Source organism: Topomyia yanbarensis, chromosome 2 (genome assembly GCF_030247195.1).
Source record: "Topomyia yanbarensis strain Yona2022 chromosome 2, ASM3024719v1, whole genome shotgun sequence".
In the NCBI taxonomy this organism is placed as follows: domain Eukaryota; kingdom Metazoa; phylum Arthropoda; class Insecta; order Diptera; family Culicidae; genus Topomyia; species Topomyia yanbarensis.
Genome location: NC_080671.1, coordinates 464,734,520 through 464,753,021, shown reverse-complemented (window position 1 = coordinate 464,753,021; position 18,502 = coordinate 464,734,520). Strand labels below are relative to the sequence as shown.

Genomic DNA, 18,502 nt, shown 5'->3' with positions numbered 1-18,502 from the left:
AAAAAAATCTTTATTACCGAACGCTCTGTAACTAGTTCAATTACCGAACGTTTTGAACGAAAAGCTGTTGAATGTTCGGTAACAAATTACCGAATACTGCGAATATTTCTAAATGTGAGGGGTGTTCAACAGGAAAGATATCAATGAAAATAATCATCTTAAATTTTCGCATAGAGTTTTACATAAAATTCTTATTACATCGAAAAAGGAATCTATGCAATTGTTTAGCTCAATCGGACATCTTTAAGGGGGTGCGGCATTTGAATATTGATTTCATAATATTCGAAAAAATGCAAATGTTCAAAATTGAATTTTTGGTCGATACACACCAAAAAAATCTGAATTTTATCGTTGACGTAATTGTAAACATGACAATTCAACAAACCGTAATTTACGAAATGAAAGAACATTACCGTGTTCCGTTTAATTTTACATGAAACATATACTTTACATGCGCAATAACATAAAATAACACTTCCTACCATTCAGAACAAACACTGTATGTGGAGTAAAATTACATGATTTTCGAAATTAAACGTCATGTAAAATTAAAATCAAACGTAAAACTAAGTCATTTTTGATGCTCGTATATGTCAGGGTCAGGAGACGTAATTTTACACTATTTTTTCTAGGTGTGTATGTCTAAAAAGAGCATGAAGCATCAGCATCTAGTGTCAAAACAAACGAAAACCGCTATACATATTTAAATTATCTTAGTTTTAAGGACTAATTTGAAAAAAATCTAGCATCAAAAATTTTATTGTTGATGCCTTATGATTTCAAAATGCCTGTGGAATTTTTAGTGTCAGTTGGATCGTAGCACTATCCCTGTAATTTTTCTGAACCCAAAAAATCGTTCAAGGAATCTGTAAAAACAAAGGGTCAAAATTCCGCTATGTGATGCTGTGCTTTATCATTATTATCCTAGACTCAAAATTACAAATTGCACCAGAGATATAGAATGTGGGAGAATATTACGGTGACTATAAACTGATATTTGATACAGCCGCAACTCGTGTATCGATAAAACTGATGCATAATGCCGTATAGTTATTTGTGTTTATGAATTTGCTTAAAAATGCGTCATGCTGCGAAAGATTTATAAAATGGGATTAACTCTTTAAGGCGTTTACGCTCGCTTTTACCTGTAAATTACTCTTGGTTCTGCGGGTGCCACTAGGCAATCTTCAAAGCTCACTCCGGCATAAGCTAATCCCTTTTAGCAGTATACCGAAACCAATTGTGTATACCTACCATTCTGCATATTCCCAACAGTGATTTATCTTTTATTTATTTACGAGCTAAAAGAGGATTCAGAAGTCAAGCTTGTTCCCAGAATCAGCTACCGGTATTGTCGTACCTATTTTACAATTCACGAATAGAGGTATAGGTGATATCCAAAGTGAAGAAGGCTTATGTGTGCAAAATGTAGATATTTCTAATTTATTTGTTGTAACTTACTGGTTATACTTAAAACGTATGTATGAATTAATAGACGATGCTCCTTACCAAACTTTCGAAACCAAATTTGTTCTCAATAAACTTTAGGTCGCATTGGTTGATTCAAGTATATTAAAAATAATTTTTATATGATAGGTTATGGAAGAGTATGACAATCCAAGATCAGCAGAAAATTATAATAGAAGTTTATTATTGAATTGATACATTGAGAGGTTCCGTTTAGTCTGCATTATTATCTTGGCATCATAACCCAGACGCTATATGCTCTAGTACCAAACTAGCAAAATAATGATAGTGTCTATAGGGGATATGAACTAGCTCAACTATTCTTTGCGTTCCAGGTGACAAACTGATTTATCTTACCAAAAAATATACAAGAATGTTGGCTACCTAATACTTTGTACATTCTTGAACTAACTCGCAAGTTTGGAATTATAAAAAAAAATGACAAGGTCTACTTTTATGTTCATAGATTCAATATACGCTAACTAAAGCTATATAGACAATAAACTACGACCTTAAAATAAATGGCACAAAACCAAAACTACTATGTTAAATAGATAAAAGTATCTTTGTGGGTATTACTCTGTACAATTATTTACAAGGCTGGAATCATCTTAAACTACATCACTGTTTTATCCGAATTTTATCCAATGGTACAATAATACTCCCCCTTTTCAAAGACTTGTATAGTATGTATATAGAAATAGAAATAATCTTTTCTCATCTGTGGTGAAAAATTGAATTTATCAAATATCTGAAAGTCGTGAGTTAATACTGTATTTCAGAAAGAAGTATGCAAAATGTATTTCATGCCATTTGCTGGTCTTAATTTACTTATATTAATTCGAGACTGCTTTCTTCCTGTGAATGGGAATTAGCCCATGATCTCCATAAACGTTGTGGAGCTTAACAATAATTAAAAAATTAAAGCACAACTTTTCTAGTGATTTCCAATGGAATCAATGATAGTAACGAAAAGACAAATCTATGTATTTTCCTATCATTGGATTGTATGAAATACTCACGGTTTAAAAATTTCTAATTCACAAAATTAGCGGTTCTCCCTTCTCGTTCAAAGTATTTTTATTTGTCGAAGTACATATCAGTATCAATTTTGTAATGATGGACGGTAGCACGTAGAACATTTACAATCTGTCATTACCTTTTAAATAAATTGGTATTTTGTTATTTCTGAAGGGACACTGTCAACTGGTTAATTTTTAAATCGGTGGATACATTGAACACGTTAGCATTGAGCAAATAAATGAAAGAATATGCCAGGATATAATGTAAAGTAATTCTATAGAGTAGTTAGATCGTAGTCATTTTTAATACTAATGGAATGAGCAACTGTTGTATTCACACTTCCGATAGCCGACGGGCTGCTTAATATTGGTGATTGCTGTTGTTCTTGTGATATTGGCTCTGAAGTGATATTGTTGCTGTTATTTGCTGGTAGCACTCCAGTAACGTCCGATGCAGAAATGTATGGAGCTGCAGTAACATTGTTTCCAGTCAATGAGTTATGAATGTCCGTCATGCTGTCCAGGCTCTCGGATCGAAAGCACTGTTTGATCGAAAATTACAATCTTTTCTCATTCTTTATACGTACAACTACTTACTTCACTCTGTAGATTCATTCGCTTCTTCGCAATTGATAAACTTGACGAGCTCGTCTTTCGACCTTTTTTCGTTGGGCCGCCCGTAGCGTTAGATGTGGTGATGTTTTTACCTTGATCTCCGCTTTTCTTTCGTACATTTTTAGTATTCGGAAGTTTGTTATCTTTTTTCCATTTCATTCGCCGATTCTGGAACCATATTTTAATCTGACGCTCTGACAGAACCAGTGTGTGGGCTATTTCTATACGCCGTCGTCGGGTTAGATAACGATTGTAATGGAACTCCTTCTCCAACTCTAAAATCTGATGCCTAGTGTAGGCGGTACGTTGGCGTTTTGGTTCCATTCCAGGTTGGTAGGATCCGTTCGCTGAAAGAGGGAAAATTAATATAAATGTTATTATTGTATGATTGCAAGCTCTTAGAAATTGATAATAGCTCTTTTTGTAAGAACTACTTGACATGGTATTAACTGAGATAAACGTGCCTTCTGCACGCCTATATAGATCACGTAGCTGTAAGAAGGAATTGAGTAATCGTAGTATATATCCTCAAATGTCTGATTACGCTACGCTTGAATGACATTCAAAGCTCAACTTGATTGACATGGAAAGAAACTGGCATAATTATTTTTCTTTTAACGTTGCCTGCTATTTGATATAACCACTACGAAAGAATGATTGTTTTTATGAGACAAATCATGCTATCTTTGTTAGCAACTTGCTGCCGAGGAAACTAAAAAAATATAAGGTGATGAGCCTTTGTTAACCCTGTTAAGGATACCGCACTATTTCATTAGTTAGTTGAAAAGCAAAAAAACTCAACTCTCTCTTTATAATGTAAGGTAAGCGTAGTGGAATGAAATTTAGCTGTAATAACGAGAAATCGGAAACTAGTAGAATTACTATTTTTTAATCTTATGAAAATGGAGGGATTATTGGATAAGAGTACTATGAACAGTTATACATTTCAAATATTGGAATGTGATTTTTTTTAATTAGTGTGGATACTCTTTGTTGTTGTTATTTTTTCCTTTTATATATTATACATATTTGTATAACTTATTTCATAGCTTTAATGAAATTTTAGTTGCTGCTACGCTACTGAAATGACCGCCTTGGCGTTGGCATAGTTTATTTTATTTTCAATGTCTCAATACTGACATTTACCTTGATTACCGTGTCGTTTAACTCACCCGTATCTCTCTACCGATAGAAATGACTTGCAGTTCGACTTGTGCATTGCGATGATAAAGCTATTTTTTTAATCTTACACCGCCAGGAGTACACTTACATTCCATTGCAGACGAATAATGAAAATGAGAATCGCGAACTCGTTTGGTAGATCGTTGCTTAAATGTAACCAAGGATAGTTCGCTTTAATTTTGATTTCACAATTTGTGATACCTTTTTAAAATCGTAGTTGACGACATTTTCATGGTATGCAGTTAAACTGGGTTAGATCATCGATCCCAAATATAAGATAAAATATTTTTACAAATTTGGGTGTGGTTAAAAAACAGTAAAGTTTAAAAATTCTCTAATTGCACTATACCATGGCTCTTATTGCCATTTCATTGATTCGAATTTTTCTCATTCTTTTATCGTATATCGTTACGACAAAACATTTTAAAAATCATATAAAAATTTCATTTCATCTCAATGCATAACACGCCAAAGCTTGAGATTCTTCGCATTTCATACATAAAAGAGGGAAGCCATGTAAGCGATAGAAGTAGCAGCCAAAACTCTTGGCATCATCGCACAATCATCGTCTCAATCAACACGTCCCTTGTTAAATCCAAGCGATGAGCACCTTCATTTTCCGTTCTGCCTTATATTTTATTTTTTATTAACTGAGATGACTTGTTGGAACTTCGCAGTTGTCTGGTTGGTAGTGTGTTTTGTGATGTGTTGTATGATCTTAGAAAGTCTACAAGCTACCATTTTCTAGAAAAAATACTTTTTATACATGGTGAGAGAATGGTGACTCTAACGTGCATGGTCACTAATATTTCGAAGAATTAAAAGAAAATACTCCATAGCAGTATATAAGCGGTGAGGGGTTAAAAGTTTCAATTGAACTCATCCCACTGAAACAAGAAGGAAACTTCGGACAGCATCTCACCCTAAAATTTCTTTATGACTAACAGCTGTGTTCACAAATAAAATGATATTATTGTTGTGGATGGAGGCAATGCGAAGCAGAACTTCGTAAATACATCAATTTATATTCTTCAAGTTCAGTATACTCTAGAAAGTTTTGACAGGTCCTTTTAAGATAGATTTTTTGATAATGATGTTGTAGGGATAATAAAGAAAAGTATAGACAAGGTTTGAGTTTTCCAACATTTGAATTAGATTGCTAAAAAACTTTAAATTATTAGAATAGAGTTGGCAAAAAATTGTATGTTTTATCAGCGCTTCGAAGCCAGTAGATATGGCAAGGGTTTAATTGTAATAATAATTGGCGTTGCTTGGTATTTTTTCATAAGATCATTTCCAAAAGCAAGAGTGGCATCACCAAGTATTTAGTAACGTTATCGGATCTGGAGCGAGCGTGCTATCATGTTTTTGTGAGCAATTAATTTGCGTGAAAAAGTATGCGTGTATGGATATACATACATATTAAATGAATAAGAATGTGAGGTGGTACACTCAGTGAATGTCGAAAGATAAATCAATATTAACACTTCATGGGTGACAAGGTTGGGTGTGCAATACCCGTAGATAATGTTGCATCTTTTACGGCAATATATCGTGTTTCACACGAACTAACCTCAAGTTTTCGAATGAGAAGGTGAACTAAGTAGATGTTTGTTTACTTTATTGCAGTTTTAACCGTTCGTTAGTAAACAGTAAAGTCTTGGCACTACTTGTACTGTCTTCTTCTACATATCTCGCATCCGATTATTACCAAACACAAGATTACAGTTCAATTATCATTATTATTCCTTTATTAAAAACCCTTCGCCATAGAGATGTTCAGGTCTGCTGAGTAGTTTATTGAACTCATTCATACTAATATTATTTACGGTGACCGTGCACCAGTACGCTTTGCCGTTTTACTTAGTACTAGTAAGTATAAATGCAGGATGAAACAGTAATTCAATTTTTGTTCCGTTTGGAAAATTCGGTTTTTGTACCAACGCACTATAAATTGCTTCTTGGAGACCATCTGGTTAAAGTCCTCAATAAACAATTACAATTACAGAGATACTCTTTGACTAAGGAGCTCCTCTTTCTGTCACCTTCTACGACTTGGGGCGGGAATCCAGTTCTCCAATTCTTCGTTGAGATACTTCAATTCTTGGCTGCTCCGGTAGTCAGGCTGAAATCAAGGCCGTTACACAGATAAAAATATTTTGTAATTTTAAGTTTATATTCATGCACCACAAATGCACACGACTTGTCGTGCTTTCTTCAACGAAATGTATTATAAGTTTACACGTGGATTGAAAAATACAGTTGCTTCAAACGGAAAACCAATGCACTTTAATGTATTTTTACTCGAATACTGTTTTAAAATGAATGACATGTAATATTACACGAATGAAAGTGTAAAATTGTATGCTGTTTGATGCTCCAATTGATTTTAACGTAATTTTCAATCAAATTTTGGATTCAATCATTGTATGTTTACATTCGTATTCATTTACATGTCGTTTAAATTTCATTATTTTTTGGTGTGTAGTTCTGACAAATCACGGTCCAATTTGCATGCTGAACTCAAATAATTGGGTGCCCGGACATTCCGGTATTACTGGTAATGAAAAGGAAGATCGATTGGTCGGAGCATGCCCAGAGAATGACTTTGTTGATCCTGTTCCTGCTTTGCCAATTTCAAATAGTTGGATAAAAAGGCTTCATCTGATCTTTCTTTTTGAAGAACCGTGCCCAGTGATTTCAAAAAACCTTGCCATTTGACCCAATATATTCTGAATCCTGACACTACACCTAGCTGGATGCATCACAACCTCTAGCCTGTTTTAATCCTTAGAGAAATACTAGTTTGTGGGCCACAATCATAGTCCGATGTGTGTCCCGTTACTGAAAATATTTCTTATTTTGTGTTCTGTAGTAATTACAAAGTGGTAATAATGATACCGAAATGATTTATTATGGATATCCAAATTCCTATAATAACGCAAATAAATAAACATTCACTAAAGCTAAAAGTATTTCGAACCGAGTCGAAAGTCATGGGAGAAGTAACCAAATTTGAATGTGAACCAAATCCTATCAATATCTACTTCAAATGATTACGGAAGTGAAGCAGATAATATTCAAGTTCGAATTCTTGGTGTGGGCCAATATAATGAGTAAACTTGCATTTGGTTACTCGAACATAATCCAACAGAATAATGATTCTTAATTAGGTATTCCTCAATTACCAATAAATAATAACAATTAAAGTATTATTCAATGTTCAATAAAAGTAAATGAATGATGGTCCGTCGTGCTATTGCGAGTACAGATTATTAGCAAACCATTTTCAAAATAATCTATACTGTATTTCATTTCACAGTGTACAACAATGGAATAAATCATAGTTGATGATGAATGAACAGGCATGCAGCAGAAATGTTTTGTGTACAAACGACGATTGTTCTATTCGTGTTTCCTATATTTCAAGGTCAAGTGCAGTGCAGCATAAAGAGATTACAAAAGGCGTTCATAACAGCACCCATTCATCTTCAATGTTTCCCTGAACATCAAACATCAAAGGCCTGTTTGAAAATTCCTTGAGGACCGCGAAACTAAAAGCAGTTGTATGTTGAGAGTGATAAATTAGATGTAATTTATTTTGCGTTGTTATTTGTTCTTTTCTCTTCGGCGACAGGTATCTTTTAAAAATGCTTCTTGGGGGTTGATCATTTGTTATTCCTCGGTAAGGCAGTTCATGTCACATTTAGTGGCTGGTTTATTGATCCGTATCGTGATAAGCGGTTTTTGGAGCGACAGTTTTGTTGGTGGTCGCCCGCTGCATGATTTTTGGACAAAGGTGAATTAAGCCCAGTTTTTGGTAGTCGTCTTTCTCTTGATCTTTTGATTGATTTTATTTGTATTATGAAACTATATGTTCGGTATAGCTTTTCAAAACAGGTGCAAAAATTAATTCTAAGAATTAAATTATGTGTTTAAAATTGTGTGAAAAATGCATAGATTTCTCTAAGTGGCTGTGGCGTAGCTAGGGGGTGGGGGTGGCGGTTGACCCCTCCCCCTCCCTAATCCAAAATTAATTATATTGAATTAAAAAAAATTGATGCTGACTAATTTAATGAAATATTGCACAACAATATTTTTGAAAGAATATTGTTTGATCACTACATTGGGAAACTATTGTTTTAACGATCATGTAGGTATAGCTTTTCAAAACAAGTGCAAAAATCAATTCTAAGAATTAAATTATGTGTTTAGAATTGTGTGAAAAATGCATAGATAAGCAGGAGTGGAGTTCAACAGATTTCAAAATAGTAGCTATTAATGGTGTATATTTGAGTGCTGAATTGAATGGCGTAAAAAAATCGTGTACTAGGTACTAGGACTGATTGTCAAGTCGTGAGCTTGAATAGTGAAGCAAAGTAAAATAAGCGCTGGATAACTTTTGAGGGTGAAGCAGAACATCTTCTGATGAAATAATTTAATCTTCCTTGAAGTGATTATGGAGAATTAAATCTTGAAGCAAATTTAACTCGATACTTGATATCTTCAGCAAAGTTTTGGAGAATGCTATGTCGAGCAACTTTGTTGAATACGTGAATACTCATATATTCAAAGTAACGAAATAAAATAGACTATATGTAAAAGAAAACTTTTAAAACAAGTTATTCTGATGTTACTGTATTTGAAAAATCTCTCCTGTGGTTTATAAACAATAAAATTCAAATTGCATTCAAGGTATGAGTCTCTGAAGCTTACAAAAAGTTATATTGCAGAGAACCGGTTTTAACAAAAAAATAAAAACAACACGAAAACCGATAGTGTTATAACTTTGATGCCTTTGAAAATGTTACTTGAAAAACATTTTTCTACAACTTTGCTGAAGTAAGTACCTTCCTATACCATTTAGTTCGAAAAATAATTTTTCGAAAAGAAAGTTTGAGAGGACCACCCTAGTTACATTTTACTTTAAAAGAAAGCTAATTTATATTTCAAAAATATTTTTTCAGACATAATTTCTCTAAAATAAACGGTTTGGAAGTTATTGATTTTTGTACCGAAAAACTGCCCTTGTGACACATAGTGCACCGTGTGAGGTTTTGCTCTTGGTTGTGTTCAACCGTGGCCAGAAAACCAAACCGATATTTCGTTTACACTGAACCCCGGTTTGGATTTGGTTTTCGTTTACCGGTGAACGAGTATGGAACGAAATACGAAAAATACGAAACTAAACTTCGGTTGTGTTGTGGTTGTGTATTCGGGTAGTAGATACAGAACACTAGATTAGGATTGTCGCTGGCATCAGTGGTAGAAACATCATTTTTATTTTGATTATAGAGGTTTTAACCTAAAGGTCATTTGCCTCTTCGGGTTAGAAAAATATCTTAGGAAAAATCTTTAATCCTATGGGCGGAGTTGGAACTTGGACCCAGGTGAGCTGCGTACAAGGCAATCGATTTACTAACTACGCTATGCCCGCTCCCATAGAAACATTATTGTTTTGATTCTGGTATATACCTGAAAAATGGGCCAAATAAAAAAAAGATATCATTTCATAGCGACTAATCAGTTTTGTTCCTTTTAGCCAGCAAAACCAATGGCCATTCTTGGCTGATGTATTTTCACTAATTACACAAATTTTCTTAACCTATACTGAATTTTAATAAATTTTCATTTCCTTGTACGGTATATACAAACTTTTGCATTTCATAACAACAACAGTCAAAAATATACACCGAGCAAATTCGTTATATTGAATAAATTGATTTTACACATGATCTTTTGCAATGTGTAGTAGCACATAAAAAAATTCTGTCACGCAAGTTGTTGTTTTAATAACTTAATTGACTTACTTATACTCGAACTTACTGAATATAATCATTTCAATTTGTAATTATATGTAGATGGCTTACCAACCGGTTATGACCACCGTTACATGTTGAAATAGTGGGTATTATTTTGTGCCCAACATTTTAATCTATCTTTTATTAAAATTTGAGCAATGTTACAATTGTATAAATTTGATTCCATCAAAGCATATTATTTGAAATCGTAGTTTGTTGTTCTTAGCCTTATTTTTTGTTTGCATGGTGATTTGCAACGTATTTTCTTTTAATTGCCTACACAGGCAGAAGGTTTTCAGAAAAAGTTCATTTTTATTTATGTCTCTTCTCTGTGGTTAAGGAAAGGTTTTACTTTATTGGAAATTTTTTTTTGTAAAATGAGAAACATATGTCTGTGTACTAATTTAGTAAAAAAAACGCTTTTTTGTGAATATTTTATGAAAATTGGGTGAAGCGAATTGTGGAACGTATTGATTGATTTTATTGACTGGGTTTTAACCTAATAGGTCATTCACCCGTTAAATAGTAATTTACATATCAATTTTTAATTCTAGTAATTAATATAATCATTTTTTCTTGCCCAGGGTGGGCGCAGGTTGGATGGGGTGGGCTGCGGTGGTCCTTCCCATTACCCTGTCTGGGTATGGCGAGGGTCCCGCAGTTGTGGATGTCCTGATAGGGGCTGAGGTGAGATCTCCCAGTGGGCCCTGATGAGCCCTCCCATCACCCGTGCTGGGTGTGGCGAGGAACCCGCGGTTGTGTGCGGCAGTGTATCTAGTAAGCGGGTGCACTATAGTAGGTTGCCGTTGGGTGTTCGTGCTGTCGGTGGTTGGAAAAGTTCCCCAGTTTCGGGGCTCATATCCAGCTCGACCATGAAGGGCGCAGGTTAGTTTAGGTGGGCCGCGGTGGTCCCACCCATCACCCGGTCCGGGTGTGGCGAGTGGCCCGCTGTTGTGAATGGCTAGTCGTTGTTCGATGGGGTGGCCTGTAGGTTGGGGCTGAGGTGCGATTTCCTTGTGGGCCGCGGTGAGCCCTCCCATTACCTGTGCTAGGTGTAGCGAGGGGGCCGCAATTATGTGTAGACGGTGAATTTTGATGATCGATGGGCCGCGGTGAGCCCTCTCATCACCCGGTCCGGGTATGGCGAGGGGCCCGCTTTGTGGGGCGGTTGCCCTGGAGGCTGTATTGGGTGGTGTGTTGTGGTACGTTCCGGGTGGGCCGCGAAGAGTCCTCCCATCACGCGGTCAGGGTGTGGCGAGGGGCACGCAGTTCTGAGTGGCAGCGTAGCTGAGTGGTACGCCGGGGTTGGTGAAGCTAGATGAGCTCGTAAAGCCCTGCGTCTTTTAAAAAGTTGAGTATGACCTCCTCTCTCACAGGATCATTAGAATGTGCGTCGCGGATGGAGAGCGGTAGGTCGTGCATTGCTCGTAGATCTTGTAGCTCGATACAGCTGATAAGCAGGTGCTCGACTGATTTTCGAGTTCCGCATGTGATGCAGAAGGGGACGGGTGCGTTGGCGACAGTGTGTTCATGGGAAATCCTGGTGTGTCCGGTCCGTAGCCGCGAAAGGGTCCTTAGCTCCTTCCAGCTCTCCTGGTCGTCCCATTTGGCGGGAAGTCCCTTAACTTTCTACAGATAACCACGGGAAGTTCGCCGGTGTTGGACGATGTGATTGTAGATGGCCTGGGTAAAGTGGCGAACAATGTCCTGCGATGGTACCTCCTTGGTTAGCACTTTCCTCGATGTCCTTCCCCGGGCTGCAAAGGAGTCAGCCTCGGCGTTCCTCTTTATACTGCAACGTCCGGGGGTCCAGCAGAGGGTGGTGAGAGAATCGATCTCATCTTCGATGGCCTGTACGAAAGGGTGGCGAGACTGGCCGTTCTCGAGTGCGCGAAGAACCGAGAGCGAGTCGGTGAAGATGATGGTTGCTGAGTCGGAAGGTCTTCGGGCTAAGGCCAGGGCGATGGCTGCTGCTTCGGCCGAGAATACGGAACACTGGGGCGGAAGCCGGAAGGAACAGCCGGGGGGGGGGACGTTGCTGACGCTGACTCCCACCTTATCGTTCTTCCTCGATCCGTCGGTGAAAATATCTCATGAGCTGTCTGTAGTGTCGTAGATTCGTCGCTGCCGTAGGTCTTCTCGAGTACGCCCAGGGCCCGTCGGAGGATGACGAGAGCGATCCTCCAGCGGAACGGGAGAACGCCGGCCTCAACGCATGCGCTCTCGGCTGGGTAGCAATTTGGAGGCGCTCCGGGTGGTACAACGGTACTAAGATGTTGATGAGGTTTTCGTAATTATGTCCCGTAATCTCGATTCCGTAGAATATTCGGCTGTGGATGAGGGCTTCACCGACCCGCAGTGTTGTCCCTCTGTTGCACTTGGTATGCCTGGCCGCAATTGTTTGTACCAGACGCTTGCGGTTGGCACATTCTCTTTTGATTCTCCTGAAGTGGGGGGTGAAAGATGTTTTGCAGTCGAAAGTGACTCCAAGGATGGTCGGTTCCTTCTTGAAGGCGATGGGGGTGTCCGCCATACGGATCGGGCGGTCGGTGGTCCAGTGGAACGAGTTGCAGAAGTGGGTGTAGAAACTTTAGCTAAAAGATAGCCTGAAGCCGATTTAAGTCGTCCATTGGGAGACGGCGTTGACAGCGGTTTGTAGTTTAATTCGTGTTCGGCCTTTGGTTTTACCGATCGCGACTAAAACAATATCTGCGCAGATGAATATATAAATCCCCTTGGGGAGGGTGACGAAGGTGGAGTTCATTGCTATGAGGAATAGGGTGACCGCGAGGACCGACCCCTGAGGTACCCTGTTCTCCTTACTGTATGTTCCCTTATTGCTTTTTTATTTATTTGAGTTCGAGTAACGTTACCTCGATTTCGTTATAATAAATTAATATATTTAGCTTGAAAGAGATTTTTACCTATATCTTTGAATTATTTTTTTTTATTGGTATTAAATTTTTTATTATATTTTTTATAATATAATGAATGATTTTTAGTAATAAAAAAATAATAGAAGATTTTACTTCTTTTTTATGTTTTCAAGACATATACTATAAAAGTTCATTAATAAATTTAATTTATTGTCTCGTTGCCGCCGATTCCGACCCGGAACTGGCGATTTTGCAGGAAGCGTTGAATATAAAAAGCTAGATTACCTCCGATTCCCCACTGGTCGAGTTGGCAGAGGATGCCTTCTCGCCATACGGTGTTATAGGCTTTCTCGATGTCTAGGACTGCGACGTCTGCGTGGAGTCCGTCTCTCCTGGCCTGGGCGAGTGTTTCTCCGAGGGATGCCAGGTAGGAACCGGTTCCCTTTCCCTTCCGAAAGGCGTGCTGTCTGCTGTCCAGCAACTGACGATGTTCGATGATGTCGATCAGTCTCCTATTAGCCATTCTCTCGAACGTTTTGCTGAGGCAGGAGAGAAGACTAATGGGTCTAAAGTCTTTGACCGTGCGGGTTCCCTGGACCCGTTTGAGGATTGGGATGATCATAGTAGTTTGCCAAGAGTCCGGGAGGGGCCCGCCCTCCCAGATTCTGTTGTAGCTTTAGAGTAGGGCCCGTTTTCCGACTGGAAGAAGGTTCCTAAGTAGTGGATAGCCAATGTTGTCTGGGTCGATGGTTTTTCCTTGTTCCCGACTAAGGGCGTCAGCAAGTTCAGATTCGGAGAACGGCGTGTTCCACTCGGCCGACGAGTCCGGGGAAAAAACCACGAGGGAGGCCTCCAGAGTGGCTTTTCTGGCCTGGAACTCGAGGGGGTGAAATGCGGTGGCGGAGAGTATTGAAAAATGTTTTCCTAATTCGTCAGCTATCTCCCGGGGATCAATACTGGTGCAACCTGCAATCTCAAGCGAGAAGCCCGTTTTGCGCCTTTTTCCGCTAAGGGCGTTAACCCGCCGCCAGATTTTCTCTGTAGGGGAGGTGGTTTTAGCTTCGGCGATGGTCTTCCGTTCCTCGTCCGAATTGTTGAATTCAGAGTCAGGGTATGTGGTGTGGGGTGGTCGGGCTTGGTAGAGCGTTTCATTTATATTTGGTGTAGGGCTGGGTCCGGCTCGGGTTTCGCTGGGTTTCCGCAGTGGGTTACGAGACTTGCTTCGTTTCTTCGGATCGTGGGTTTGTTTTTCTCTGCTGCGTCCAATTCTATTTGTCTCGCTTGTTTGACGGTTTGGTACAGGTCCTGGTTGCGGTTGGGAGCTAGATTTTTCTACTGTTTTGGTCGATTGTGCGGTTCCAGCCTTTGGTTGTTGTTGGGATGTACTGGCTGGTGTTAGTTGTTGCTGTGGGTTTTTTGCCTGGGCCGAAGACGTAGGTTATTTGAATTTTCCCCTCTGGAGATTCCGGATGGCTTCACGCATGGTGGCCATTTCGTTTCTGAGGTCCTTGTTTTCAATGCGTTCCTCGAGGATTTGTTCTTTAAGTTTCCGGTTCGTTTGGTCCTTGTCGTTGCTTGCAGAGGGAGATTGTATTGATTTTTTAAGGGTTTCAACCTACAGTTTGAATAGGTGGATAATTCGGTCTTTATCATCAGTGTTAGGGTTTAGTCTAGCGTTGACTTTGGTGGCGTAGGATGTGCTTCCGGCAGCTGAATTCTGCTTCATTAGGGCTCGGGCCTCGGGAAAGGTATGATTATTGTCGGTCTTAAATTCGACCAGCTTTTTTCCGATCGAAACGGCCTCATCTGAAGCACTGCTTCGGGTTGGGGTAGTAGCGTCTTACGTTCACGCGCATCATGCCGAGGTAAATTAAGTTCGGTAGATAGGATCCTCCAACGTATAGGACCAACAGAGGGGTGTTGGTCGATATACCGCTAACTTTTTTATGATCCTGCGGACCTCGGTGACCCCTTGACCTTCAAGGATTAGTTCGGTGTCAAGATTTTTGGTGTCAAGGTCGTAAAAGACACCTGCTGTTTTGTTGAGAGTGGGGTGGTGTACTACTTCGACGGTGGTTCCGTTAACCAGTTCGTTCATTGCCATAAGTTTGTTGTAAACATTCATAGAGGACGTTCGCAGCACGTATTGTGTGCCCCGAGCCTCTTTACTGGCTCTTACGACGGTGTTTGGGTCCTGACCGATAGCATTTTTTATCGAGAGATGAATAATAAAAGAGATTATAAGGGAGGGTTTGTTCATTCCCCTGCTTATCCTTTACAGCTCGCATTATCAATGTTTGTTCGTCGATTTCATCTCCGTGTTTTAAAAATATCGGAATTTTCCGGCTGAGCGGTATCTCCCCGTTGGGAGGGGGAGGGTGATTGTCCATTGATGTGGATTTATTAAATTACGGTTTGCTCGGGAATTCACCGTCAGAGATTTCCCCCTCACGTCGAGTCACTGGCCACGCACGTGGTTCTGATTCGAAAAAGGTTTTAAAAATGTTGAAAAAAGAAAAAAACTGACCTGCAGGTTGCCGAATACGGAACTAAGAAATTGGTACGACACCTATCAATCGCTAGCTAGGGGTGACGCGCCAATAATTTGGATTCGCCAATTTTTCCATTAAGTGACGCCGAAAATTTTCACTTTTTGGGAAAAGATTTATCACTCGAAAATATTTTGTGTGAGTTTATGGTCTCAACTATGATTGTTTACGTTGTTTGAACACTTTCTTCTTCCCCGCATCGGGAATCGCCGGCCCGTATTGCGGGTGGAGCACTTTAAACACATATGCTGAGTGGCTTTGTGTCACTTTGCGCCGGGATAAAATGCAGGAAAAAACTCCGAAAACGCACTAGATTCCACTTCCGATTGACGAAACCGGTTTACCGAGTCGTTATTCGCACTTAGAAACGCTTTTGTTTGGTAATCTGTACCGAACATTGCAATTTTGGACTGACTAGCGAGGAGCACTACAAGCGTCGACCGATCGCGGCTAAGGTACACACTAAACTGTGTGGAACGTATCTGGAAAAAACACGATTTACGGTATTGACTGCCATTCAAAAACTACTCAACCGATTTATTTCAAACTTTGAATTTTCGGGATATTTTTTTCAATTAAGGGGGCTTTCTACTCATAAATTAACGGAATTTTTATAGAATGCAGCGTTAGGCTTCCAAAAATTGGGATTATTTTCAAAATACACGAGATAGCCTAACCGAACTGGTTAGGCTATCTCGTGTATTTTGAGCCTAACCGAACTGGTTCTTGCAATTGCAGCAAGAAATTTCGACGTTTTGTCCCGCCGTGTGTCATTCATGTATATGTATGCAGTTTTTTGATGTTTTACTCACCGACTCCGGCAACATGAATTTTTTTCATCCAAGGATAAATGATTCTTTCGCCATCATTTGTCGCATTTATTATATCATCGTCTAGGTCATTATCGGAATCTAGTTCATCGAGTTCACCTTCGTTGGATTCGGTTTCATCCGGAGACCTGTCGAGCATCATGCGTTCCTCATCGAGATATTCGTCCTGTGCAACATTGAAATGAAAGGAAATAAAATACCGAGAAAGTTTTTGCAATATATTCACTATTTTAGTGTAAGAATAATTTTTATATCGAATATTGTTAACAACACCACTCTGTAGAGAACACGATTTTTTTATCTTAGCAAAATTGGCTACATAACTAATTATTACTAGTGGAAACGGTTTTTTATTGTGAAAAAATACTTTTAATAGATGAAGATGGCTTTTGGTCACGGTTTTAGCAAATATTATTTTATTTTGTCTATCGACTCCGTTTCAAAGGTCTACGCCTTCATCTTCAGGGCAAAAAACGGTTACAATAATATCATAGTCAAGTGATTTTGAACATGGAATCTCAAAACGCAACACGCTACTCTACAATAAAGGAACCCCGCGCACATCACTAGCAGACTTCCATTACCAAAAGTATTTCACAATCACTGTAGAGTGTTATGTTTTTGCCAAACTTATTGCGCACCACTCTTCCATGGCGTTAAAAGAAAGCTGAATATTTTTTTACATTTTAGAACGGTTTTGTCGGTTTAATTAGATGTAGTATTTCACTTCCCCGCCTATGTGCCCAGAATACATAAGCACCAGCTATGCGGCGGCATCACATGAGTAGCACTATGTGGTGTTGGATATTCATCACCAGTGGTCCCAACAAAGGGGCAAAACTCACCTCCCTAGCCAACTGTTAAGGATCGCTGCAGAAGTAGCAACAATACCATAAAAAATCGTTTGATGTTGACTTAGCCATTTAAATTAGAATAAATCCGCCATACCTTGGTGTAGCTGTTGATAAGCACCACCAACTGTGAAGTGATTAAGTAAAATTATAGTAAAAAACTTTTTACGCCATTTTGAGCGACGTAATGGGATGCTAAACTTCAATTGTAGCATATAGTGAAATTACTTTCCTTGATTTGTAGTAAATTTGTAGTTTTTCATTTCCATTGGTTTGCGAAAGAAATCAGCAATGTTTGGTGAACTCATCTCATAGGCATCTTCGCCACCTTGAATCAAAGGGTTAGACGGACAAAATAAATCTGAACCAGAGTAATAGTAAACTTAGACTTTTTAAATATTTGGCAACGAATCAATTAAATTCAAAAAAGTTAAAATTATGCTTCTTCCCACCAAACCCGGAGAAATTGATGTAAAACGCGGAGGCCGGGAGATCGCTCTTGCATCAAAGTAAACCATTCAATATTTGATGAAATCATTTTTATCCATTGCGACAAGTTTCTACAATACTGTGAAATGGTTTTTGTCATGAAAAAAAATCATCAAATTTCCATGAACATTTAAAAAAAAAAGTCATTGCGGGAGAGTTGCCGCATGTGCGGGTGAGACGCCGCACAGTGGTCACAAACTGAAAAATGGTGAACAAAAGTATTTTTTAGATCTCGTTGACGTTTTTGTGATTAGGTGTATTCAGCTGAGTGTCACGAAGTTTGATTACACTTATAAATCGGCTAGGACCTTAACTTTTCTTAAGGGGGTACTACCATTTATAGAAACATAATTTTTATCCAACAATCTATTTTTTTTTCTTTCGCAACCTTGTGTAACGGTTAAGTTGGAGTAACTTAACTAAGGGTATTATTTATCTATATGTTCGTACAAGCGATATATATCTATGTGTTGGTAGGGGTTTCTTAAAAGCAGTGTTTGGCTGTTTCTCCCAGCAATAAATTGATATAACTTAGGTTTGTTCTTGAAAGATTCATTTTGAAAAAGCATCAGATCACTGAAATTTTCGTTTTTATCCCAATATTGACATCACTACAAATCAATGCGTTCGCGAAAATTAGTACCTGAAACTTTAAAGAATAAACCGAAGTAACTAATAATATTTTTTCTACTAACAAAAGTTTCAAAATATATAACCAAGAAAACCGATAACGAAGCAGGATATACTTGTTTTGTCACGGTTTTTAATGAGCGTCACCAAAGCAGCGAGCACAAAAGGGATAATGTGATAAACTCATTCG

General features: G+C 38.6%; 1 protein-coding gene across 1 annotated transcript in view; it reads right to left on the bottom strand.

The window, feature by feature from the left end:
- Positions 1-1,455: 1,455 nt before the first annotated feature.
- LOC131686104 (homeotic protein deformed) overlaps positions 1,456-18,502 on the bottom strand; it is a 47,003-nt gene continuing 29,956 nt past the window's right edge. Inside the window, exons 4-6 of the mRNA XM_058970253.1 lie at positions 16,325-16,508; positions 3,087-3,451; positions 1,456-3,031 (exon numbers count right to left, since the gene is read on the bottom strand). Of these exons, the coding sequence (XP_058826236.1) occupies positions 2,765-3,031; positions 3,087-3,451; positions 16,325-16,508 (816 nt within the window). The 3' untranslated portion in view covers positions 1,456-2,764. The remainder of the gene's footprint in view (positions 3,032-3,086; positions 3,452-16,324; positions 16,509-18,502) is intronic.